Raw genomic sequence first — 25,052 nt, forward strand, 5'->3', positions numbered from 1 at the left:
GAGGAGCCATGTGTCGACGTGGCAACTTTCCGATCCTACCTGCACTCAGTCATGAGGAGTTCGGAGACCGGACGCATCGACCCTTTTACATTGTCATCGCATGACAAGCACGTCCAACTTTCCATAATGTCATCGCATGGCAAGAGGCACGATAACAACAACCCTTGGCGCGCAACGATAAGCGTCTTGATGTTGTCGCCTTCGGAATTCTGCGGCATTTACAAGCACAAAGACATATCATGCTTCATCGAAAGACCCCAGTCTGCACCTTCCGGCCTACTACCAAGACTGCGCGTGCGAGCACATTATATCGATAGCGTAGACATCGCGCATCTAGATGTGACATGGTGCCGTTGGACAAGGGAAATACTGGGGACTAGAAATATAACACTTTCGCGCTGGTTCAAAAGAGAAGCACTCCCCAAAGATGGCCCCCCTCCAAAAGAAGGATCGGATATCCACCGCGAAGATCTACACTACTTCCGCACGATGAACTACTCCTATCCTACTTGGATGATGTTCTCAAGCCACTATAGCGTGGGCTATAGACCTCATAATGTTCAACTCAATGAGGCTGACGAGATCTTCGCCGTTGACGGCGCGAAAGAGCTGCTCATTTTGCGCAGGGCCAAGGGCGAGCAATATCGAGTCGTGAGTACGTGCTATCTATGGGCTGCATGGGAGCTGGACTGTTGGAATCCAGGCAGTAAGAAAGGACGATGGGGTCCAGATGTTGAAAGACCCACTGCCGAGCAGACGCGAATGATCGAGATATACTAGTAGCCCATCATATAAACCACTGGATCCAGTGCTATATACGCTGGCTAGCACTTGTTTCAGGTATAATAGATAGGTGATATAACCCGAAGAGGTTTGAGAATTATACTTTATCGTTACACGGTACTCTCTCTCCAGTAGGTTCTACCATGCGGAAACTCAGTAACGTGGCGCGACATAACGCATCGCAAGTTTGAAAAGGACAAAGTATTGTGGTGTCCGCTGAGATCGAGACATGGCAGCCAGCGCTGTACCCCGTTTTATCTGCGCTTCTTGAAAAACTTTTGGAAATATGCATCCGCATCGCCAGGGAACATGACTTCATCATTTGTAGGTGTATAAGCTAGACACCAATCCATGAATGACCACGTCGCATATGGTTTGGCTGGTTCCCTTCGTGAAAGGCGCTCGCCATTGGGAATCTTCAGTCGAACTATTGACACGTCGTTGCTGATGTCTTCAACCACGGATGAGAACCCTGCGGGCAGACGCCACAAACACTGGTACATCATGTGTAAACCCGGTGCGTCGTTATCAATGCCCTCTTCATACTTCAAAAGCTCTTCTGGGATGTGGGCTCTTGCGGATGCAGCTTGAGAGATGTAATGCCATAGATAGACAGCTTGTGGTGATTGAGCGTCAAGAACAACAGCGTAGGACGTTTTCGGCATCCCAAGTTTGGTCAACGCCGCCGTGCGCATCAGCCAATCGACCAGAATTCGAATGTAACTGTGCACGCGAGTGCTTGTCCCCCTATCGGGATATGTCAATAGTGCATCCGGTATCGACCAGAAAGATGGAGCAAGCATAGTAGAGAAGCTTGCTTGCATCAGGAAGTGCAGCTTGCGGTTCTCAGTACAGTAGCCGATAAGGCCCTCAGCATGAACTTCTGGGTTTCCGAGGCTTCTGCAGTCTTCTTGAAGTATTATATTGCGCAGGTGTTTGCGACTGGTAGGTGTGAGCCTGCTGAGCGCGGCGATACATATGGCGGTTGCCGAGAAATAGTGATTGATGCCTTCATATGTTTTTGCGCGTTCTCGAGTTGGACCTTGAACCACAGTTAACAGGTCTTCCATACCGCAAAGGTCGGCATGGGTGGGGATCAGCCATGGCATGGGTCGCCATCCAAGAACCTGGAGATGCGATCCCTGAATGAAGGGTGGCTGAGACCACGGGTAGTGCTGCGGTAGTTCGCAAGCCTTAGAGATGAGTTCTTCGAATTCGGGATGTTTGGCAGCAAGATCTAGAGTGTACTGTACTGCGTCGCAGAAGGATGCCGTGAAGACGTCTCGGGGCATATAAATGAGCCTAGACACTTGAGAGAAGTCGTGACCGCGTTGTATCGCTCGGAAACAAGAGCGAAACACGTTACCAACGGCAGGGTGTGCTTCGACGACTATCGTCAGATCAGTCTCCGTGACGCAGTCTGCGGCGTAATGAAGCATGATCATCTTGGTCCAGCGGGTAGTATACAACAGATGCTCGAACCTGCAAGATCGTGAGGGCGCATGGTCTGAAGCCGATCCTTCCGCTTCTGCGCAGCTTGGCGCGAAGGTTAACGTGTTGACTTGAAGTGACACTCCCCGCATCTCCTCCGCGATTGCTTTGCATGTGTAACTCAACTCCAAACCTCTTCCGTTTACGAAGCGTAGGCTGCGCGACGGGAAGTCGTAGAGAAGTCCATCGTCTTCATGCGAATAGTAGGCGTAAATCTCGTCGCGGAGTTCCCTTGGTAGTCGAAATAGTGGCGACTTACGTTGGTCGAACATGTTGAATAGGATAACTAGAATCGATGAGTGAAGCAACTCCAGGTGCTGAGGAATGAGGGGTTTTAAATAGAGCCCGCGCTCAGACGCTTCTGCAGGCAACCTTCGTCATGTGACCCCTCGCCGAGACCTTGGAACTATGTTGTCGAGCGGCCACACATGCGGGGTCCTTATTATCGACAACGTACCATGGTACTAAAGATAAGCGAAGTTCCATGAGCAATCAGTGCCTGGCAATGATCCCACTGTGGTGGAGTAACACGCCTGTGCGAAAATAAGAGGAGGATGTCGCGGCCTACGCTTGCCGCTTTCACGACTCCTGCAGAAGGGTTTTTCTTTTCATGCTGAGTTCGATCTGAATTGATCAATTGCAGATTCATCGGCAATAACCTTAAAGCTGCGGCTATAACTTGTATTGGAATGTTACCTTGGTAGTACGTCAGCTGTGAGGAGGTTCAATTCAGCTAACATTATTTAAAATACCATACATGAAGATCAATCTACTTCAAATTCGGTATGTACTGCTACCAGGAGTTGATTTCATCGGTGTATCCGAAGTGATCTAAATTACCACTACTAACATGGATGTATGACGAAGCAGAAGTAGCGTACAAGGCCCGCTTCTGTCAAAGACGAACTCTAATCATCATCCTGACTGTGCAAGTAGGTCCTGAAGTGATCTTCCAAGTTACCCGGGAACTCGTGCTTTCGCATGTGATAGAGCACGAAAAACTCATCCATGCCGAATTTGCGACACTCCTCAACTGAGTGAATTGGGGCCCATGTCTCTCCCGGTAATATATCCAGCCTGATCAGTGAATTACCGTCCGCGATATCTTTGAACACTGCTGCCAGCTGTATCGGAACACGCCAGATGTGAGTGAATGGTTGTGGCACGGGACCTCTCCGTGGATTGTCAAGGTCGTAGTTCACAACATGTTGTGGTAACTGAAGCCTTTTTGTTGCCACACACTCTTGGTACGTCCAGAATAGGGCGGCTGCTGGTTGACGTGCATCTAGGTCAACAACGAATGAGCCTGGAGGCATGCCACGTGAAGGTAGTGCAGCTATGCGCATCAACCAGTCCACGAGGATTCTAGGGTAGCAGCCTTGATCCCCGAATAAGCGTGAAGAGGTGGCTTTATCCATTAGGATTGCCCATTCCCAGTAAGACGGCACGAGGTTAGTGGTGAACCCGGCCTGCACCAAGATACGCAATTGCTTGTTCTCTGTGCAAAACGGGATCAGCCCTTCGGCGTGGGTATCAGGACTGCTGACAGCCCTACAATTTTCGCTAAGGATGATGGAGCGTATCGGCTTCCGCGCCTCCGTAGTAAGTCTGCCAAGCGTAGCTATGCATATAGCAGTCGCCGAGAAATAGAACTTTACTTGGCTGTAAATCCTAGGCCAATCGTAGCCCTCTGAATTAGGAGGCATGAGAAGTGCTTCAACGGAAGTCAAGTCGTCAACGGTTGGGATAAGCCACGGATCAGGTCTCCAGGCCAGGATTTGTTGATGTGACCCTGCTCGGAAAGGTGAGAGGGTACCGGGATAGTGATTTGACTTGCTACATGCCAGAGAGATGAGGCGGTCGAATTGTGGGTGATCGGCAATGAGGTCTAGGCTCAGCTGCACAGCCTCGCAGAAGGAAGCGCAAAACGTGTCTCGAGAAAGACTCAATTCGGTCGAGAGCCCCCAAAAGTCATTGCCAAGGCGAATGTTTTGGAAGATGGCTCGGAAATTACTGCTCATAGCTGGGCAAGCGTCGATGACTCTAGCAATGACTTCTTCGGTGACCAACTCAGCGGCGTAATGAAGCATCAAGAGCTTAGTCCACCGGACCGAGTGGAGCAGATGCTCGAAGCGGGCTGACAGAGAGCGTAATCCGCGAAAGCTGTCCTCTTCTCTTTCCAGACAGCAAGGAGTGAACGTGATGGTGTTCACCTGTAGATGGATGCCCTTCATCTCATCAGCTACCGTCCTGCAGGTACGAGACAGGTCGAGCTCTTTGCCGCTGGCATACTTCAGTGTCTTCGAAGGGTAATCGTATGTTAAACCCTCTTCATCGTAGGCGTAATACTCGTATATTTGGTCGCGGAGCTCGCGAGGTAAGCGGAAGAGCGGGCATTGGTGCCGGACGAGAACTGGTGGAGCGTGGGTAGTGGAGGAAGCTATCGTCATGGCTGGCTTTGTTGAATCCAGACGAAGGTTTGAATTTTTGGTAAGGTTAGATGGAGAAGAAGGGAGGGGGGAGTATAGCAGGGTCTTATGTTATCCGACTTGGAGGCAGCAGCACATCACATGACCGGGCTAGTCGACCTGGACCAAGGATCGCAAACTCTCTGTACCACAAACCAGTTCTTCCCAAGGAAACATGCTTCTCATATTGCATAGACCCACTTTACAGACCATGATCGTCGATCTCGCAGCGAGGTAAGTGGTACGCGGACAATTGGTGACTGGAGGACGAGGATGCGCCATCTTCCTGAACGCGGGGGTACGAACGCGCTATATGAGTATGGACGTGAGATTGGCAGAGTTGGAAATCACGAAGCCGCAAAGCCGGGACAGACTGAACGTGTAGCGATCATGAGGTTGTGGACTTCAGAGGACCATCTCCCATCTCCATCGCGACTTCCTCGAACCCACTAGCGTCTTGGCATAGATTTTCCGCCGCAACAGCATCGCCGTCACCACCAGGCTTATCGCCATAGCTACACGCCGCCCACCACCCGCCATCGCACACCTCCCGCGCCACCCGTGGCCCCTTCCCACCCCAAACCCACACAATGCTATCCCGCGCCCTCACCCTGCCCATCCGGCGGCCCACGACCTTCCAAACCCTGCGCACCTCGCTCCGCACACGCACCCAACACATCCACACCCCAACATGTTCCTGCGTGCGGCCCACCCTCTCCACCTTCCGCTCAGCACCCAGCACCGGCATCCGCGACCTGGTTTCCAGTTTCAACAACCTGAGCATGGGAGGAAGGATACAAACGCGCGGCATGAAAGTGCGGAGTTCAGTTAAGAAGCTGTGTGATGGGTGCAAGAGTGTGAGGAGGAAGAAGGGGCGATATGTTTATATTATTTGCTCGAAGAATCCGAAACATAAGCAGAGGTGAGTTTGGCTTGTGGAGATGGGGATGGAGACGGGTTTGGTGGGTGCTAATACTGTGCAGGCAAGGATAGAGAGCTTTCGGACACACGAGGACACGAGAGAGCATCTATGGGGGTGATCGCCGAGTTTGTGGAGAATGACGTGAGAAAGAGGAGGAGCTGTATCATATGTATGCATGACAAGGCATCACAGGCGTTTACACGGCACTATGAGATTGGGATAGGACACTCAGCTATTGCAACAAATGGAACACAACTGCATTTGCAGGATACCCTCGGTGCCACGTCAATCGTGTATATCATTACATCGTAAACCACAACCCTACAACCACACGTCACCCAACCTGATTCCCCATCATCCCATACTCCCTCCACTCCTATCCCCCGAAATAATCCCCGCCATCTTCAACAACTCCCTATCCATCTCCGCGTCCCCCGTCCCCAGATTAACCCTCCTTCTCGCCTCCGCCTCCCTCTCCTGCCACGCCCACTCCCTGCGCTGCTGTTCCGCAACCTCATCCCCACCACACCCCCACACCTCCAAACACTCAATCTCAAAGCGATCCTGCCAATCCTTCTTCTTCCTACCAGGCAACTTGCTCGGAAGGAACGAGCCCCCGCCCTCAGATAGATGCGTGAAGATGCCGAACTCGAGCGCGTCGTCGAGATGCAGAGAGACGGGGCCAGGGCGAAAGGGCGAGTGCGAGAATTGTGTTGAGGAGGCTGTTTGCGTGGGGATGGGGGTTCCCAGACCGAGGCCGGCGGGGTGGGTGGGTGATTTGGAGAAGTAGGTGTAGTCTTTGCTGAAGGTGGAGGCGGGGAAGATGTCGTGGGTGGGGGAGAGTTGGAAGAGCTGGGTGGAGGAGTCGCCGAAACAGGTTTTGCCTGTGTGTTTCCATTGCGAGGAGATGTAGGCGCCGTAGATGAGGGTTTGGTTGGGCGCGCTGGAGGTTATGCTGGAGGGGTGGCGCTTGGGTGGGAGCATGTCTTGTAATGCGCGTTCGCGTGTGCTGGAGGGCGTTGTGGGGAGGAGACGGCCTTTTACGAGGAGGATAGTAGGCGCGCGCCAGTTGAAGACTTGCTTTTCAAAGGAGCCCATGCTGAAGCCGTGGGTGTTGCCGCTGTATAGTGGACGTAGTCTGCGGAAGAGATTGCTGCCCTTGATGAAGAACGAGAGTTGGCTGAGTGTAGTCAAGTTCAAAATCTCTCCCGGTTCTCTCAAGACAGGCTCCAGTTCTGCCTTCGGCGGAGGTATCACAGGCTTGCTCTCTTGGGTGGGTGATCCAGGACCTGCCTTCTTTTTGGACAGGTCGAAGTCCTTTGCGAAGAGGAAGTGTTCGAACAGCGGGTTGAGGCCATTGAACACGTAGGGCATCGTTGTTGAGACGACAGTGTTGAACGTGCGATACGTGACACCCGGATGATTCTCGACGTTGAAAGACGACAATATGACATGTGCCGCCTGCCGTAATTCCTTGACCCTCTTGTCTGAGAGATCTGGTGCCAATGACGAGAGGCTTTGCTGCGCATCGATCGGCGCAATGAGCAGCAGCAGCTCAACCAGCTTGAGAAAGTTGTCCGTCGGTATAATCAAATGATGAACGTTCGTCTGTTCCCCATGCTTGAACGCATCGATCGCATCCATAGAGTCCAATGCAGCCAGCACCAACTCATCATCATCCTCGTCTTCTCCTTCTTCCCCATCATCTGGCGCATCAACCGCCCACCCCATATTACTGCTCCCGCCCTCCACCTTCTTAGCTTTATCCTCCACCTCCTTCTCTTTGTCCTCCAAACTCGACCGAATCCCCTTATCATAAATCGCCAAACTCCTATAAACCTCCCTCAACCAAATCTCCTTCCCCCTCTTCTTAAGCACAGCGCCATACCTCTCCGTGAGTATAGTAACAACCTTGAGCAACGCCTCTTGCGTAAGTATAGCCGGCGCCTGACTCGGAAGGGGAAACGCGCCAAGGTAGCTAGCCATCTGAAAGACAACAGAGCCCACGCCCAGCGCATCTGGCAGCTCGAGGAAACGACATAGTGTGCTTTCGCTCCAGTATTGCACGCCGGATTCGGTGTCGGCGAGGGAGCGGAAGACGGAGTTGAAGCAGTAGAGTTCGAGCGGGGAGAAGCTTTTTGACGCGAAGCGTTGGGCAATGGTTTGGGAGAGTTGCTCTGGGGTTCGTTAGTTGGAGTGTTTAGGCGGCAACTTCGAAGCGGCGGGTGTAGAATGGGAAGTAGTCGAAGGAGTGTACTTACCCAGCGTCAGTTGCGGGGTATCGTGCGATGCTCCTTGACCCATGATCGCGGTAGCTAGGCGGTTTCGGCGCGAGGTGGCATGAGCGGGGAAGTACCTGGATTGTCGCGTCGCGATGCTGTTGTCAACGATGACGGAATGTGGGTTATCTCCGATAACACCGAGATTCTTTCGACGCGTACGTTGTCTATTCTCTTCTACATCGAGGTGCATCTGCCGCTTGTTGTTTCGTCTCGTCAACAGTTTCAGATCGAACCTTTGAATTACTTCTACAGAATACGAAGAATGCCGTCGCTAATGTACAGCGTCTTTTCCATGCATGTATGCTACGCGACGTAGCGACGCGATGGAGCAACGCGTTGAGCAACGATCTTGCGCGGAAAACACCACACCACTCAAGGGAAAGAATAGACATCTACTTACAGAGGATGGTAGAATCTGATAAGCTAGACGCTCACATTGCGTTAAGGTCTTGCTAACCCTCGTTCTGATACTGATAGAGTCTACAGTGCACCAGTTCATCCCCTACCCCGTCCGCGTCCACCCCGATCACCCCGATCACCGCGACCGTTTCCTCTGCCACGACCACGTCCACCCCCACGAACCCATGTCGGCGCATCTCCCATAGTGAAATTATCACTTGGAGGAGGTCCACCTCGACCGCGGCCGACATTGTAGAACCCAACGGGCGGAAGAGGGCCGGCGGGAGGTGGAGGAGGGAATGCAGGAGCGGAACCATCCAAACCACTGCCACGACCCCCGCGGCCAAAGCCCCCACGACCGAAGCCTTGGACGCTATGTGAAGCTCCGCCTCGTCCGCGTATAAAGTTCATGGTGTTGCTGTTGTAAGGCGGATGACCGGTACTGGAACTGCTCTGTCCTCCACGAGTACTCAGATCATCGCCAGTGCCGCGACCACGTGTGGACGACCTAAGTTCATAGCGAGGAGCTTTAGCAGAACCTTCCACGGGAGGTTTGTTCGTATCGGCAGTTGTATGGCCCCTACCGAATCCTCCACGATGTTGGCCACGGCCGCGGTGGAAGCCTCCGCGTGCAGCATTCTGCAGATTTTGATTGTCCATGGCTTCACCGAAATCATCCAAATAGTCCCACATGGATTGAGTGTCTGTCTGGCCTGGCGAGGATTTTGCCACTGAAGCCCACGTTGGTGCTCCTGACGAACTTGCCATAGAAGCCCCCGTCGCTGCTTCCGACGAGCTCGTTGTGGGACCCCCCGGTCCAGGTGGGTAAGGCGAAAGGCCAGGCCCGAAATGACTTGCCGGTACCTTTATGCGTTTTGGGGCTTTCGGGGTAGGAGGAGCGACGTATTCGACTATGAATGTAGCGCCGTACTTCCTCAATGCGGTCTGTAGATGTGGTAGCATGGCGCCCAAATCGCTTGCTTCTGGAACCCGGTAACGAGCAGTCATGGTGTCAGCAAGAGCCTCGTCGTAGGCGTACAGTTCCTCTTCGATCATTCGCTCAGAAGCCGACTTGTTAGATTCACCCATCCTCTCTTTGGCCCACTCTTCCACTGTACGGAGAATGGCATTGCCTTGCTGTTTGAAGTGGAAATCGACAACGTCTTTCCAAAGTGGTGGCGGTTCATCGAGCCAAGCTAGAATGGCAGTGCGTACGGTATGATCCCGAATCTTTCTGTTGTATATGGCTGAAGGCCCGGTGGGGCTGCTAGTATAGCCCGCTTCCCTTCCTGGCTCGTTGTACCATGGCTCCTCGCACAGTATCATTGCTTGTATGGAGATCAATACTTGTAGCAATGTCGACTCCCCAGGATTCCATGGCTCTCCAGACCATGTACCAAGTAAAGATAAGCAAACTTTACCGTCTGCGTAAAGATTTGGGTTGATGTTTAGACGACCGCCCGCTGTTCCCTTGAAGTTGACCTGCGGAGGGAGGTTCGGAAACATCCCGCCGCAGAAGATGTCGAACTCGAAGAGGCCATTTTCATACGGTGTATCAGCAGGTCCGACAATGACGCACTTGAGGATATCGGGCCTATCCTCACAGTAGCGTACGAAGATGCCCGGTGGCAGGCCTGTTTGCAGCGTCGTAATCTCTGTCATCAACCGCTTGAACCTTCCCGGCAGGGAGTCGGTGAGGCCCTTCGCTGTGTTCCAATAGTAATGAGTTTCTGACATCAGCTTGGAGTCTACATCCCCCAAAGCGAGGCCATCAGGTACCACGACGGTCGCCTTGCCGCCTGCGCTATCGGTCGCTGTGATCATATGCGTTTGAATGAATTTGGTAAAGATGGCAATGTGGTCGCATACGTAAAGCATTGTCAGGTCCTCGTCATCCTCGAAAGCTTTCGGGTTCGTGTTGAAGCTCTGTAGCATCAGTGAGCTCTGAGTAGTGAGGTTTCGTAGACATTCGGCTAGAGTGGTCACCCTCTCCTTTGCGTCGGGTACCCCATCATTGAAAGAGAGCGTGAGCAAGTCTATTGTCTCAGGTCGCGCATACCGAGGGCCAAAGAGCGCTGCCTTCGTACTGGAATGCGAGCCAACCATAGTCAGGAAGGAGAACAGCGCCTGATAGAGGTATTTGCGGTTGGTAACATCGACCAACGAGTCGTTGCGTAGGAGCTCTGCGCAGTATGGGAGGATCTTGCTGTTGTTGAGCATTTCCAAGATGGCACCGGGAGGATCGAAATCGAAGCAGGCCTCCCGCTCGAGAGACGGAAGCAGATCGGTCAAGCAATACAGGACAGTTATGCTGAACATGTCTTCTTTTTTCTGTGTAATCCGCGCCTTTGACATGAAGTCGTCTTTTCTGCCCATCGCATTCTTGGGTTTGGGTTTGTTGGGTATGGGCTTCATCGAGTTCATAATGTGTTCAAAGCCGTTCGGGGTTGGTGCTTTCCCATACATGTCTTCTAGTGCTTCAACATTGAAAGGCAAACCGTTGATATCATATCCGGCTTCGCCATCGTCTTCAGAGGTGTCGTCGTCGTACATATCGTGATCATGTCCACTGGAGCCCGAGGTATGCCCGCCGTAGCCCTTACCACTAGGCATGGATTCTCTCGAAAATCTGTGACCGCCCAAGGGACCTGTATTTAACCCTCCGCCGCGGGTAGACTTCTGGATCTTCGTGGCCTTTGATTTCGACTCCGGCTTGACTTGCTTGGATATGTTCCCGAGATTTCTGGACTCCCAGATGCGCCGATCGAATCCACAGAGGAGTGCCCATATCAGGAATAAGCGTCCGCCCACACAACACCATGACACGTTCTGTGAGGCAAACCCGACCTTGGATGACTTTGTGAAGGCGACTGGCTCGCATGCGATGCATGAGCGCGTGTTGCATTTACTGCATCTGAGATTGCAGGACAACTGATCCACTGTACCGTCCGCCCAGTCTTGAAACAGATTCCGAATATCCAGTTCCGATGAAAAGAACAGGTCGTTGCATACGCGGCATTTGCGTGTCCTGAGGTGATTTGTGAGTTTCGCGAAGGTGTCTAGGGTAACATAGTTCGACAGCGTCTCGGGATGGTAGTCTGCGATCCTTGTATCGTCCTTGTCTGCTTCTTCCATAGGATTGACAGGGCTCGTTGTATGCATGGCGGACCCGTCATCGGAGTCGTCCCTGTCTGCGTCGATCGGGTCTCCTTCCGCCATCGTATTAAACTCTCACAATAAGCAAAGAGCCTGGAGGTATTCTGTAGATCTTTGGGTGACAGCAGAGGGCTGGAAACTAGGCCGGAAGGTCGTCACGGATCTTTCGGTCGCCAGATACGTTTGCCAGAAGACGTTGTATGCTGCGAGCAAGTTGAGTGTTGATAACGATTGGGTAAAACAATGCTCGCACAAATACGCGGAATGCGAGGCTGATTCCACGGTCACCCCAGCACGTGCCGCAAACCGCAAACGCTGCTCATGTGCAAGCTGCCGGGTAGCGAGCGGCGCAGTGACGGAAGAATACGCTGGCACTTCTGATGTTGCGATGAAGTGTGGAGAGAAGGTCAGTAAGAGCGAAAGGCAGCGACGGAAACGGAAACAAGGCTAACTACGGATAGACGCAGTCACCTTTACTTGCCTGGGCGATGGCCAACCGCGACTGCCCAATGGGAACTCACTGTTGTTACACAGGCGCGGCGGGTCTCAGCCGCGGAGTTGGGGCTGAGCATGTGACGTCGTTGCCTAACCACATTCCTGGGAGCATCTGCGTGCTTGCGGAAACACGCTACGTCCGCGCAGTCACATGGGCATGAATATCAGAATCAACAATTATGCTAAAAGCATGGGTAGGTAAGTGTCGATACATCTGGATCTTTCCAGATCGCTGTCTCATTCATGTCAAGGGTATGAGCCGACGGCCATGCCAATGACCCTAGCTCCTTCCCAACACGAGCAGCAAACCTATTCAAACACCGCTGCAGATGCACGCTCAGACGCCTACAACATGACCAACCCGATACCGCCCATGTGGTCCTTGCTCGACTGGTTCCGCGAATCAATGCCACCCGGTATCGGCGCAGCGCGGTAGTTGTAGAGGTAGTAATGCAGGGAGCCGTCTCCAGCGCCGAAGCGTTGCTCCTCCAGGAACAGCGGGTTATCGAGAAGGGTAAGCGCGTTGAAGACGTCAAAGTCGGCCTGGTTATGTTAGCAAAGTCATGTATTGGAGGGTAGGGTGCTCACCTTCTTTGACAAAATCAACGCGTCCTTCATCAGCAAATTTAGTCGCTGCTTGAGCTTTGTCTTGTCCTTGTCTTCCTTGTCGAATGCTACTTCTGTACCGTAGTAGAACAGATACGCCGCCTTGATGGTGTTGTGCTTCTTGTTGCCGATGACAGTGCTCTCAAGGTTGTAGAAGGAGAAGTAGTCGGTGATCTTGTGGGTGTTGGGGTCCTCAACAACGTAGCTCCACACGACTTGCTCCTTAGGCTTCTCCTTCGGCGCCATCCAGTGCTCGAATTCGGTCTTGTTGAAGACCTGTGCCATGTCCATGCGCTCCAGGTATCGCCTCAGGAGATCAACAGCTGCGTCAACGTCCTTGGCCTCCATCTCGCGAAGTCCGGGGGTAGAGGTGGTGTCTGGGAGCTTGTACCGTATGATCTGGCGTTGCTTGGTGCTACCGTGGGGGAGAGGAGAGAAGCCGACATCGTAAAGCTTCTCCCAGTCGATGGCGCGGTGGAAGTAGCGGGCTGTTGAGACGGGTGTGGGAAGTAAGGAGCCGACAGTGTATACGGCCTGGAATGTGCCTTCGACGTAGCAGCGGCGGGTAATCTCTTTGATGAGGACGGGCGCTAATCGCTTGGAGCGGAGCTTCTTGTGGACGCAGAGGAAGTTGACTTCGGAGCAGTTGAGGACCTTGTCGCGAACGCGCATTTGTATCGGGATGCCTGAGATGAATGCGACGAGCTTGCCTGAGGCGGTTGCGCGGACACCAACATGCCATTCCTTCTTCCAGCCTGGCGCTTTCAGGGCCCTGCTTGTGTTAGCTAAGCCTCCAATCCCTCTCCAATGACCTACCAGTTCAAGAATGACGGCGAGTACTTGAAGCGGAAGGTCGCATCCTTGTCTTCAACGTAGTGGTTTGTGAGCAGCTCGTATACCTCCTCCAGCTGCTTCTCGTCTTCCAGGTCCATTGTCACCCACTCAAAGCCAGGGTACATTGGGCTGGGGTTCTTGTCCACCTCGTCAATCTTGATCTCCTTGATAGGGCCGTCCTTGATCTTCTCCTTGTTCGCCATCTCCTCGAAGCTGGGTACGGGCTGCGTCTTCCAGAAAGCGTGGCTGGCCATGTCTTTTTGGCTGCCTTGCGGCGCCAGGCCCGTCAGCATCTCGTTGATGTTGAGCTTCTTGATCAATTGCGCGAGTTCTTCCTTGTTGTTCGCCTTGCCCTGCAATTCGTTCGCCAGCCCGGGGTTGTTCGCGAGCAGCATGTTCATCGCTTCCTTCGGTAGGACGTTTCCTGCGGGCGCATTCAGGTCGGTCGTCTCGCCAGCCTTGCCTTTGCCGCTGATGGCATCCTTGATCTTGCGCTTCCTGCTCTTCTTCTTCTTTTCCGACGCGCCCTCTGCGCCTTCCACCGTCTCGGTCGCGTCGTCGCCGCTCTCGTCTGCGGATTCGGCTTCTGCCTGCTTGCTCGATTCGGCGACAGCTTCGGCCGCTGCCTGCGACGTTGCGTCGGGGTCGGAGATCTTGGAGGCTTCTTGGGGCATGATGGAGGGGTGTAGGGTGTGTCGGCGGGCTAGCGGGGAGGTGTGGCTGTTGTAGTCTTGCCTGGCAGCTCAGGAACAGGTAATTGAGCACTGAGAGCTGCTTTGGGTGGGGCATGGAGGGGCACCTCGAGTCGCGGCTGCACTTGCCCTGTGCCGTCATCACCACAACTTCATTCACACATACACACGAACATGGAGACCGGTTATCGATGATCACAAACAACTTGGATACTCGTAAGATGACTTCATTGATTAGGCGGTTGTAACGCGAATCTCAGTACAAGATACAAACAGGTGGGTATCTTCCTAGCCAGACTCCAAAACACCCGCCAAACGCCGGCCCTGAAAGGCGCCCAAAAGCAACAGTAGCAAGGGGTATCGTACAAAAGAAAACGCTCTCAAGATGCCATCGCGTCCAAGATCCACAACATCACCACCACAACATCCTCATCTCACACTACACTACTCAATCACCCCTTCTACACCCACTTGACCCGCGTCCATATCATCTCAGCATCCACATCACAACCATCAGTCGCTTATCCATCCATCCAGCACATGCATGTCAACACAAACAAACCCTACCCACCCCACCATCCTTCAGAACGGGACCTTCCCGGGGTAAACCCCGGTCTAGTCACTCAGGCACCGTAAAGGGCTATACCTGCTGCATCGGATAAAGGTGAGGAGCTGGTGTAACAAGACAGTCGGGCAATCCAAACAACACATAGTGTGTTCTTGAGCTTCAGTGTCTTGACTCCATAAGGGTGGGGAGGGTTTGTTAGTAGCGGCGCGGTGGGGCACCCGGTGAGGCGCACGAATGCGCTACTCACCCTATAGGTGGCACAGGGCCGCTACCTTGTCAGTGTTGAGTCTTGTGTAGAGGGAGGAGAGGCGGTGGTGATATTGAGGTGGAGGGCTGAGGGGAGGTGGAACGGGTTTCAGTAGGTGTCTACCAGGGTGTTCGAGTGGCGCTGGTGTGTGATGGAGAATTCGTGACGTTGACATCGTTTCTCTCATTTTCGATGGTACCTTCCGTCAGAACTCTGTCCGTGTCTAGGCAAAGTCCTTCCTGTAGAGCGGGAAGTCAGTCGTCCTGGGCTCACCAGTCGGACACGGATCACTCGAGTAGGCGGGCATCTTGGGCAACGAAGCCGTCTTGTGCTTGCGAAGCGGAGCAGCACCAAAGTCCATCTTAGCGGTAAACTTGCGGAGCTCGGCGGCGTCGAAAGGAGCAACCTTGGGCTTCATGGCCTTAGGATCGCCCCACTGCGCAAGCTGGCCCTTGGCGGCAAAGTCCTCGATCTGGGGTCCAAAAAGACCCTCAGGATTGACGTAGACCGGGAAGCGCTTCTCGTGGATGTTGAACGGGTTGTGCTCAGACTTGTAGACGGGGATGTTGAGACCAGGTATGGCGCCGGAGAAGACCCAGTGATCCTTGACGAACGGATCGAAGTTGTCGGGAACGTTACCAGGGCCGTTGGCCTTCCAGGCAAGAATCATCGACATACGGAAGGGCTCCTTCTCGTACTTCATGCCGAAGTTTTCAACCTGCTTCAAGTATTCGCGGCCAAGATCCCATTTGTTAACCGCCCGGACCGTGTATTCCCTGTAACCCATGTAGAAGCCAGTGCGCGGGTCAGGTTTAACGCGGAACTCAAGTTGGCTGGGCTGGTAAGGATGTTTGGCGTTGAGATCGTTGGGCCTGCGACCGTGGAGTTCGTTGTACAGAGCGTTCAAGATGGCGCAAAGCAGAAGACGGAAGTAGTTGTTGTCGTGAACGAGCTCGATGATCGTTGCACGGTAGCCAACACACTTCTCGCCAATCTCGCGGCTGTTAATAGAGTCGTAGTGTTGCTCCATGTACTTGATTTGAGCTTCCAAACGAGCTATGTCTTCGAGGGATTTCCAGTGTCGCAGCAAAAGGAGCGCGATCTGGCTGTGGTTGTATGTTGACGCCTCGCAGTAAGCATTGTGGACGTTGTCTTCGTAAGACTTGATCTCGCGGGGCGTCAAATTGTCAGGTACTTTCCTTTCCAAGAGACGGATCAGGGCACGATTGTAAACGGCTTTCACCAGCTTGAGGCCTACCCAGATCCCACCGAGAGCCGTCTTGATCAGCCCATTGGATACCGAGAGAAGTTCGCGGATGCCCTTCAAGCCGGTCTGGTAGCATCCTAGCCAGATATCCCAAAAGAACTTATCGTCGCCCCCGCCGAAAAGACCTTCCATCGTGGCCAAGCTGACGTCGCGAGAGTGTGACCAAATCTGCATCCAAGATCGGATACGGAGCTTGATCACAAGAACGATGAGATTCCAGCCGAGAAAGAAGATGTCGCTCAAGGCGGCCTTGATTATCACAGAGAACTTGGTGTCCGGTTGTCTTGGTCTGGCGGCGGCAAGGTCTGGGAAAAGGCACTCTCCGATGGTAATCCTGGTGATAGGCCGATCGAATACTCTGTCGATGCGACGCGTGCTTGTCCGGGCTTCGTACCAACGTCTCGCTTGTCTAGCAATCCATAGTCCTGGGGCGGTTGCAACCGTCTTTGCAAACCGTCCACACAGGAAGAGAATGTGACCGATGGGCGGCAGTTGGAAGTGGGCGATGAGGAGGAGTGGATACGAGGAAAGGACTTTGATTATCTTCGGCCATACTACGTATCCTTCTGACCATCCGATCAGATAGTCGGTGATCAAGCCTACCCAAGCCAGGATCAGACAAGCATATCCGATGCGGCAGCCAGTGTGTCGAAAGGAAGCGTCGATGTATTCAGGGATCTGACCCAATGATTGCATAACGTGATCCTTGCCTTTGACGATGATAGCGATCCATGAGGCCATGACGGCGGCGGAAAAGACGGCGGCGAAGATTGCGATGACATCGAATGTGGAATACTGAGGCGTCCACATCACGTGCATTGCAGTCGTACGATCTTGATGAAGCTCATCGGAATGAGCTCGGGTGCGAGACTCAGCCCGAGTGTAGTCAGGGGAGGGGTAGGCGTAGTCGTCGATAGTAGAACGGTCGGACTCAGGAACAGGGGTGGAGGAGGTGGACGGAATGGCAGGAATGTCGTGGGTGATGGCGGTAGCAACAACTAGAGGGGAGGTCAGTCATCGTATATATCGAAGTGAGCACCGAGCAGTCGAAACTTACCTCCGACGGTTTCAGTGAAGGTGACAGTGATGGTAGGTAGAGGTTGTTCAAGCACGAGATAAGTCTTAACGACCATCTCGACTTCGGACGCCGGTAACGGCCATTTCGCACGATTCCAGACGGCGATACCCACCAAGTACAGTAAGGCGTCAGCCCACCACATTATGTTGGCGGTTGTTGTCGCGCACTATCAGAATGACTGAAGTATCGTGGGTTGAGGTGTCAGTGTGAACGGTGTCGCACTGCGAGCTAAGCGCAAGCAAGCTGGTGGGAGTGGCAAGAAACAGGTGTGATCAAAGAATCGTCAAGATGGAATAATCTTCAGTCGCCAGTGCGTAAACAAGAAGTCGCAGCGGTGGCGGGGGAGCGCGCTTTTATGCACTCCAGGCAACGAGGCTTTAGTGCGATTAGGTCAGCGACGAGTGTTGTTTTGGACAATTTTTTGCGGTCGTGGGTGTGGGGGACCATAAGCGGGGTGGCGGAATGTTTGTTTCATTGAGTTGTTGGGGTAGCCTTCGGGTGTTTGGTGGTTGGGAGGTTTGTGTGGTGGACTGAAAGGGGAAGTTGCGATGGGTGGATGGAAGGAACTGTGGGGACGCGGGAACATCAGCGACGCGAAATCGCGAGAGGAACACCAGAAGCGTGTCTCGGACGTGCTTACGGATAGCACATAGATATAGTGGCCTGGGTTACCGTTAGTATGCTGTTCAGATGCATGGTCCTTACCTGTATTGATCCTCACCCAAACAACGCGGACTGCACACATCGAACGACGAAACCATTCTGACGAACTATATCATTTCCACTACATCAACCTGAGTTCTGTAGTCTCTGTGCTATGCTACCCGCTATCCTCTTCTTCTTCTTCTGGTACTGAATCGCGACTGCCGTTGACATCAAACTCCACCTCAGGGTATTTCCCACCAACCGTAACAAAAATACATTAGATCCAGTCCATCGGTCATGACAAAGCGTCCACAGGACGGGTATATAAAGAGAACACACTGTATGAAGGAGTAGTAAACCAAGGAAAAAGAGATACGCCCTGCGCTGTGCCGTCCAAGGGCACACGCCCGCCCTTTTAATATCGTACATTGGATTGCGACAAGATGGAAATGTAAGGAGAAAGAGGGATGATGTGTGGCGTGATGGCAAAAAGACAAAAAAGGGTATCGCTATGCAGGTGAAAAGCAAAATCTTGGATCTAAGTGTAGATGCTCAAGCTCAGGACGAGGTACTCTGTGGTCCGCGTATCGTGGTGCCGTTCTGGAACTCGATTGTGAAGTTGACGAGATCTAGTTCAAAGGGGCCGACGTCGATGCTGCCGCTGTTGGAGTTCCCGTTGCGGTCGTCTGTGAGTAGGGATTGTATGGACTCCTGTGCGCTCGCGGCCACGTCTAGGTCTTTGCTTTCTTGAAGCGCGAGGAGCACCGCTACACGGGCAAAGTCGAGAGCATTGATGTTGCTCGAGATGGGCTGTGTTACGAGCTCCTCCGTCTGGGCTTTGGCTTGTTCGTTAGGAGCCTCAGCTTCGTCAACCTGGCCGACCGTTTGGCGCTTGGCTAGATGACCAGGGACCTGCGCAGGATGAGGATGATGGAGTACTGGGAGCGTACGCGACGGGTGAAGTGCGGTCCTTGAGTCCATCGAATGAAGACGCTGAGGGATTGAACGAGAAGCAAGACCATTGAAGGTAATGAGGGCGTTCTCGGCTGCGCAACTGAGCGAGAGCTGAGAGAACAACGACAAGACACGGGTGGCATCCAAAGGAACGTTGAACTTGGGGGCGGTCACCTCGATAAGGCGAGGAATACCAGAGCCCATTGTGGCGTTGTTGGCAGTGCCTTCGATGCTGGTTGTGGTGCAACCAGTAGCATCGTCGTTCGTACATGTCTTTCCTGTGAAGCCGTTGATGCATACACAGTTGCACGATCGATCGCCGTTGAGTATGGCGACACCGCCGTTCTGGCAGGTAATGATACCACTACATTGGTCGTTCCCTTGACCCGGCCCAGACGTGGGAAGTGGCGCAGCAGGTGCGTTGGGGTTGTTCATGTTGTTGTTACCCCCGTTGTTGCCTCCGTTGTTACTTCCTTGAGTCTCTTGAGCGGCAGAGGTATTGGCGCCCTTGTTCTGGTTGGGTAGGACGACTAGGAACACGGGAATGACGACCGCGGCAGCGATGACGAAAAGCAAGACTATAAGGAGCGTGATGGATGTCCACAAGGGCATACCACAGCACCTTCGACGCGGCTTCTGCTTTTCGTTGCTGAATCCAGAGTCGGTAGCACCGTTGCGTCCGTTACCACCTGACGGCCACTTCGTCATGCTGCCGTTGCGGAAGTTCGGGGTACCCCGGCCAGAGCGGTTGGGAGTTTCTTGACCTGGTGGTGGGAAAGCGGCGAGCATCTCAGACAGTCCAGACTGACGAACTTGGTTCCTGTCGGGAGCACCAGTTTCCCAAAAGTCCAACCCAAGTCGACTTGCTGTGCGTCCGCGATCAAGGTTCGCTGCCAGTCGCGTGGCTCTTCGAATGAGATCTGGCAGACTCGTCAAGCTGCCGCGCGCTTCAGCGTCCCGGACCGCGTCCATGTCGAGCCTTGCAGGCCGTCGCATACCAGCACGCTCGGACATTCCGGGGTGTCGCAATTCCTGTTGCAGTGGTGATGCAGTTCCAACGTTTCCGGCCTTGCTCTTGAAGTCCTCTATCGTGTCGATGGAGTCCATGGAGACGGACCTGCTGAGAGGATGTCTTGAAATACCCGACGGACTGCCATCCCTCGCTGCGAGTGTTGCGGCTCCGATGCCCATGGCCCCCGCGCCAAGCCTAGAACCATCAGGCTTCTTCCCTTCAGGTCCACCCTTCTTGTTTCCAAAGCTGTCCACTGACTTGATGGTCATCAGCGATGGCTTAGTCCTCCTGCCCAAGCTCGCCTGTCGCAGAAGGGCGGGCGATTGCTGTACGAGGCCGCTTCGGTCGTCGGAGTCGGTCGGGGTCGGTGAGATGGTATCGCGACTGTTTATGGTCTCGCCGTCGTCCGAGTAGAGATCGTCATCGGGGTAGAAGTCATCCTTGTTAGTCGGGAATACGTTGCTAGAAGCAAAGGACCCGCGTTGTGACTGTATCCTTGAGGAGTTGTTCTCCGACTCCTCGACGATGGGCGACACATACGACATCTGCGTGTAGTACGACGAAGGCCCTCTCCGCGAGGAGGGCGGTGGACCGAGACTTGGAAAGCGTCGCGCTTGTTGGATACTTGGCATAGGCGGTTGGGGTACAGGAAAGTCGGGTATGGAGCCTATCGAGGAGTCCGAGGCTATCGACGAGGTAGTGATTGGGCGCGAAGATCGAAATGAGTTAGGTGAGAAGGTGTCGGCATTCGGATGTAGATATATTGATGTTGGGGAGGTCGGCGAGGGAAGATCGGGCGAGAGCTGCTGTATAGGAAACTCGTCGGATACCGGGCGTGCAAACTGTGGCGGTGGTCTCAGTCTTTCTGGAGAGCGAGGTGGTAAGACAGGTGTCGGATCAGCTTTGTCCCTGGTAATGTTTGGCAGTGGCCATTGTGGTGACGGCGATCCCGAATCAATGTCACCTCTGCTTCCCGAAGGCGCCGGTTGCTGTGACTGTTCTACCCGTTCCTGAGAGTTCTGCATGACGAGCTGGTTTGGTCGCCGGGGAAGGCCAATGATCTTCGACGTGTCTGGGAGTTGGGTCCTCTTTTGCGCAGCCTGCATCCGCTCTCTCGCCGCCCGTACCGAGCCCTTCTTTGCGTCTCCATCGCTGCTTGCGCCTGTTGCACCGTATGCTGCGGCGCCCAGTCTTGGATCGTAACTCATGAATTAGATGTCGAAATGTTGACGGTAAATGTGCCACTCGACACAAGTCTGGCTGTAAAAGGTTGTTGTGCGACGCGAGGTTCACACCCTCGGTGCGCGTGACTGGTAGAGTCGTCGAGTCTGCTCCAGGCAACGTGTGGGTTGTAAGAGTGTTGAATGTGGGTACTGTTGTGCGACTGTTGACGCATACGCACTTGTTGCAAGACAGCTGATGGCCAATGCGGACATGTATGACACGCAGGCCCCGGGGTACTAGAGCTCCCGAATGCTGGTCCAGGTACCTTCTCCAAATTACAGGCAAAGAGGTGAGAGTAGGGTAGACTCCAGGAACAGACGCGGTGATTTGATACGTGTCGGTACACGCGGAAAGCAGCGATTCCTTGCGTGAGCGACAGCCAGTTGCCTGAGGTTTCAGAGATTCAGGAACCAGGAGGTGACTGATACACCGTATCAGATATCGACTAACCTACTCTCACAGATCAGAACGAGTCCTTTGCATGATCGGTGGTGCTCAATAAGGACTCAATAAGGACAGCAAGGGCTCTGCGGACGGAGAGTACACCGTGATGCAGAGTATAACCGAGCCACTATAGCCCAAGAGCCTATGCAGCCCAGCAATAACATGCCAAATACGACGAGAGCGGACGCAGAGGCGAGGAAGAAGGGAAGGTGTAACGTTCTCTGTTGCAGCACCGTGGCGCTGATCCCAATGGGGTTTCATAGAAAATCCATGTACTTACAGTAAGAGGTTCGCAGCCAAGTCAGACGAGCGTTGTCGGAAGAACGGCTATCGATAGCACGCGATGAACGAAGGCGGTTGAATAGAGTGACAGGCCGTTGAGCCAAGTATAAGGAATATGTACAAAGGGTAAATGCGGGGACTAAGCTACGCGGAGGTGTCGAAAGTAGTAAAAAGAAAGTATAATAGTTAGGATGCGACTGAATGGTGGTGGCGCAAGAGCTTCGAGCTCGCGAATGGCTTCAGGCCGAGATGGAATGGAAAGAGTGAGGACAGGCAAAAGGCACGAGAGACAGCGACGACATGTCACGCAAATACAGAAACTTTGGAGTGGCAGGCAGGGCAGATTGTGGAACACGCAAGGTTGGCATGGTTCAGAGTTAGAAGCACAGACTAGAAGGTGTAGTGCAGGAAGCGAAGACGCCACGACATGCGCGGGCGACTCAGGGGCCTCGTACTGGTCACCGTCTATCGAAATCAGCATGGTGCGACAGTCGCGGGCAACGCACACGCTCCCGCCTCAGCACGAGGTGAGGAGAGCCCCAAAGATGCGCCCAACGTGCGCTGGTGCGAGAGCGTGCGCCGTTTCGAAAACGTCCGCTGCATTCACTGTGATGAGGGTAAGGTTTTCTCGAGGCGCGCCTGAGGAGCTATTCGTGGCTATTCGTGGTTGTCAGCACTTGGGGCGATCCGGTAATGTTGTAGGATGCTTCAGATGCTTGCGGCCATGGTGTGTTTTACATAGCATCACCTTGCGTAGACGAGGCGGGCCCGCGACTCGGTCTCGAGTGTCGTTCCGGCCAAGACAGCCCGGTTTAGCACTCGCGTGCTGTTCCTGCATGCATGACGCTTTTTTGGGGCCAGGCAATACGCCTACTGCGACGCTCACGAAGGGTGCCTGCAGGAGTGCGAACCATCCTGCCCGAGGACGCCGTTGACGGTGTGCGCAACAATGTTCCATCGCTGTCACTAGGGATCCTAGTGATCGGGGAAAGGGCCGAGCCAGCGAGATTGGACGCAGGGTCGCGATCGAAGTTGATTTTGCGAGGCTCAGCGAATGGCTGTGGAAGACGGGATTGATATTAGATGCCGAACCACGGTGACCGTGATGGCGGGATCGAAGGTGGACAGCTGGGAGTAATCAATTCGAGGCGTCCCATAGATAGCGATCGACAAGCGAGATCCAGCGGCCTTGGTGCGTCGATTACACCGTCCCGCGTCTCGTCCTACCGCGCCAAAACCTTGACGTGAGGTCTCTGAAATATCCCAAGGCTGACACTATGTCGCGCAATCACCGGTAGAGTTCGCGCAGAACCTTGGACGTGGCCGTTGGGCAGGCACCAGCCCAGTCTGCCACGTGATGTCAGCGTGGCGGAAATTATGGGCAAAAAAAGAAACATCCGACAACGCCTCTGTCGACTCGACCCGAGCAAGTGCTCTGTGCATACGGAAGCTGCGGTCGTCGCTACCAGATCAGCGAAGATCCCCACCTGGGCATCCCCGTGTACCGCACACGTCATATATGGATCTTATACCACCAGACTCATGTCCACACTATTGAATCTACTGAATCCTGCGGAAAAATGTTTACACTCCACACATGTGCGACTTGTTCGCGAGACAAGTGTATCTGCAATCTTGGTATGCGCCTGTGCTACCAAAACATGGCGGGGAAGTAACTGCTCGGGCTCAATTGGCAGGCACGACGGGTGACTGCAGTATGTAGGAGCGTTGGTGCAACTGCTGCAGCCTCCCTATTGACCTCCCAGCCACAAAGTCATGTACGACAACTGAACCCGTCCTCGAGTCATCGCTCGTGCAACGTCGAGTACCCACGCGGAAAGCCGAGCACAGCATGTCCGAGATGACTCGGATGGCTACGGACGACGATGGAGAAATCGCGCAGCCGATCAACATCGCCTCTCAGCAAGTTCGTGGAGGGTGCAGGACTGAACTGCTCCTACAAGTTACTGAACTCCATTGTAGGGCATCGCCATCGGATGCAGCCGCACATTCCGCAAACCCGTGACACCCGACCAGAGCTCTGGGCATCTACTGCCGCATACTGAGGCTTCTCCAGATGGAGGTGTAGCCCTCGGGCCATCACATGGCGCATATAGCCAGCTATCCACGGACATCTTCACTGACCACGGCCCTGCTCAAACAGCGACAACATCCACGCTCTCGAGACCATGTGCAGTTCCAACCTCACCTTCTCGAGTAGCCAATATTCGGGTCCGGCGTGCGAACAATGGCTCAACACTGGTACAGTCACCAGCCCGCGCTGGCCATGCCGCGCGGATGAGACAAATCTTCGAGGATGCCGGCCGTGATCGTCAGTCCCCTCAGCCTGAGCAAGGCGTGTCATATCCCCAGCTACCAAACATCTCCAGAAAGGCCTCGCCACCGGTCGAGCACGGTAGCGATGAGCAACACTTGAATCTCACAGCTTCTCCAGTACAACGTCCAAAGTCACAGAGCATGTCGAGAGCGCCGTTCAGAATGGTATCGCACGCGACGCAGGCGAACAGTCCTCGCATGTCCGAGCAGAGTTCAGAGGCATGGTCGGACGACTCTGGATATTTCATCGCAGGCTCTCGAAACCGCACTGCCAGTCTTACTGGTCCGCCTAGGGATCGCATCAACGACTGGCTTGCAAGCACATCTCTACACGAACAGGAGACATGCGGTATAGAAGATGTACTCGACTACCAGTCTACTAGCCATTTACCGCGCTCTTCGTCTGGGAAGGATGTCTTCAACAAGGGTAACGCCCAGTCACCCCATCATATCAGCACAACCACAATCCCAGACCCATTTCTCGAACCCGACTCTACCCTGCGCATCTCCCCCCTCTTCAAAGCTCTCCCTCCACGGCGCCCTCGCAATCAGCCACACACCCCAACCCATACACAAACGCCTTCTCCAACGACTGTCACCATCCGCCCTCACCAACCCGCAGTAAACCGCCCGATCCTCGAAGAGGGCGGTATTCAACTTAGCCCTCTTAGCCCCAACGTCTGTATCGAGCGCGGTCCGTCTCGTTACCATTCTACGCGTACGTCGCCGATTAAAGAACGACGAGCGTTGCGGTATACTATGAACGGGAGTGAGAATGAAAACGAAAACGGCGGTGTTGGACTACAAAAGGGGAAGGGCAAGGAGGTGGTTGATGCAGAGGTACAAGATAGTCCGCTTGCGCCGTG

The 25,052-nt window shown here is 53.9% G+C and overlaps 5 protein-coding genes across 5 annotated transcripts; all 5 read right to left on the reverse strand.

The window, feature by feature from the left end:
* Nucleotides 1–6,018: 6,018 nt before the first annotated feature.
* Nucleotides 6,019–7,968, reverse strand: RTC5 (Restriction of telomere capping protein 5; the record flags this gene model as incomplete). The annotated part of the gene is made up of 2 exons (XM_051465993.1): nt 6,019–7,841; nt 7,926–7,968. The coding sequence occupies 2 exons, from the start codon at nt 7,966–7,968 to the stop codon at nt 6,019–6,021; spliced, it is 1,866 nt and encodes a 621-aa protein (XP_051330550.1).
* A 473-nt stretch (nt 7,969–8,441) lies between these two features.
* Nucleotides 8,442–11,564, reverse strand: J4E85_001710 (uncharacterized protein; the record flags this gene model as incomplete). The annotated part of the gene is made up of 1 exon (XM_051465994.1): nt 8,442–11,564. One exon carries the CDS (start codon nt 11,562–11,564, stop codon nt 8,442–8,444), a length of 3,123 nt encoding a protein of 1,040 aa, XP_051330551.1.
* Nucleotides 11,565–12,341: 777 nt separating this feature from the next.
* Nucleotides 12,342–14,110, reverse strand: J4E85_001711 (uncharacterized protein; the record flags this gene model as incomplete). The annotated part of the gene is made up of 3 exons (XM_051465995.1): nt 12,342–12,539; nt 12,585–13,374; nt 13,419–14,110. 3 exons carry the CDS (start codon nt 14,108–14,110, stop codon nt 12,342–12,344), a joined length of 1,680 nt encoding a protein of 559 aa, XP_051330552.1.
* Nucleotides 14,111–15,166: 1,056 nt separating this feature from the next.
* Nucleotides 15,167–17,430, reverse strand: J4E85_001712 (uncharacterized protein; the record flags this gene model as incomplete). The annotated part of the gene is made up of 2 exons (XM_051465996.1): nt 15,167–17,208; nt 17,268–17,430. The coding sequence occupies 2 exons, from the start codon at nt 17,428–17,430 to the stop codon at nt 15,167–15,169; spliced, it is 2,205 nt and encodes a 734-aa protein (XP_051330553.1).
* Nucleotides 17,431–18,491: 1,061 nt separating this feature from the next.
* J4E85_001713 (uncharacterized protein) lies at nt 18,492–21,107 on the reverse strand (the record flags this gene model as incomplete). Its single annotated transcript, XM_051465997.1, has 1 exon — nt 18,492–21,107. One exon carries the CDS (start codon nt 21,105–21,107, stop codon nt 18,492–18,494), a length of 2,616 nt encoding a protein of 871 aa, XP_051330554.1.
* Between the last annotated feature and the right edge of the window lie 3,945 nt (nt 21,108–25,052).

Source organism: Alternaria conjuncta, assembly GCF_024043145.1.
Source record: "Alternaria conjuncta strain BMP 0040 chromosome Unknown scaffold_2, whole genome shotgun sequence".
NCBI classification, from domain to species: domain Eukaryota; kingdom Fungi; phylum Ascomycota; class Dothideomycetes; order Pleosporales; family Pleosporaceae; genus Alternaria; species Alternaria conjuncta.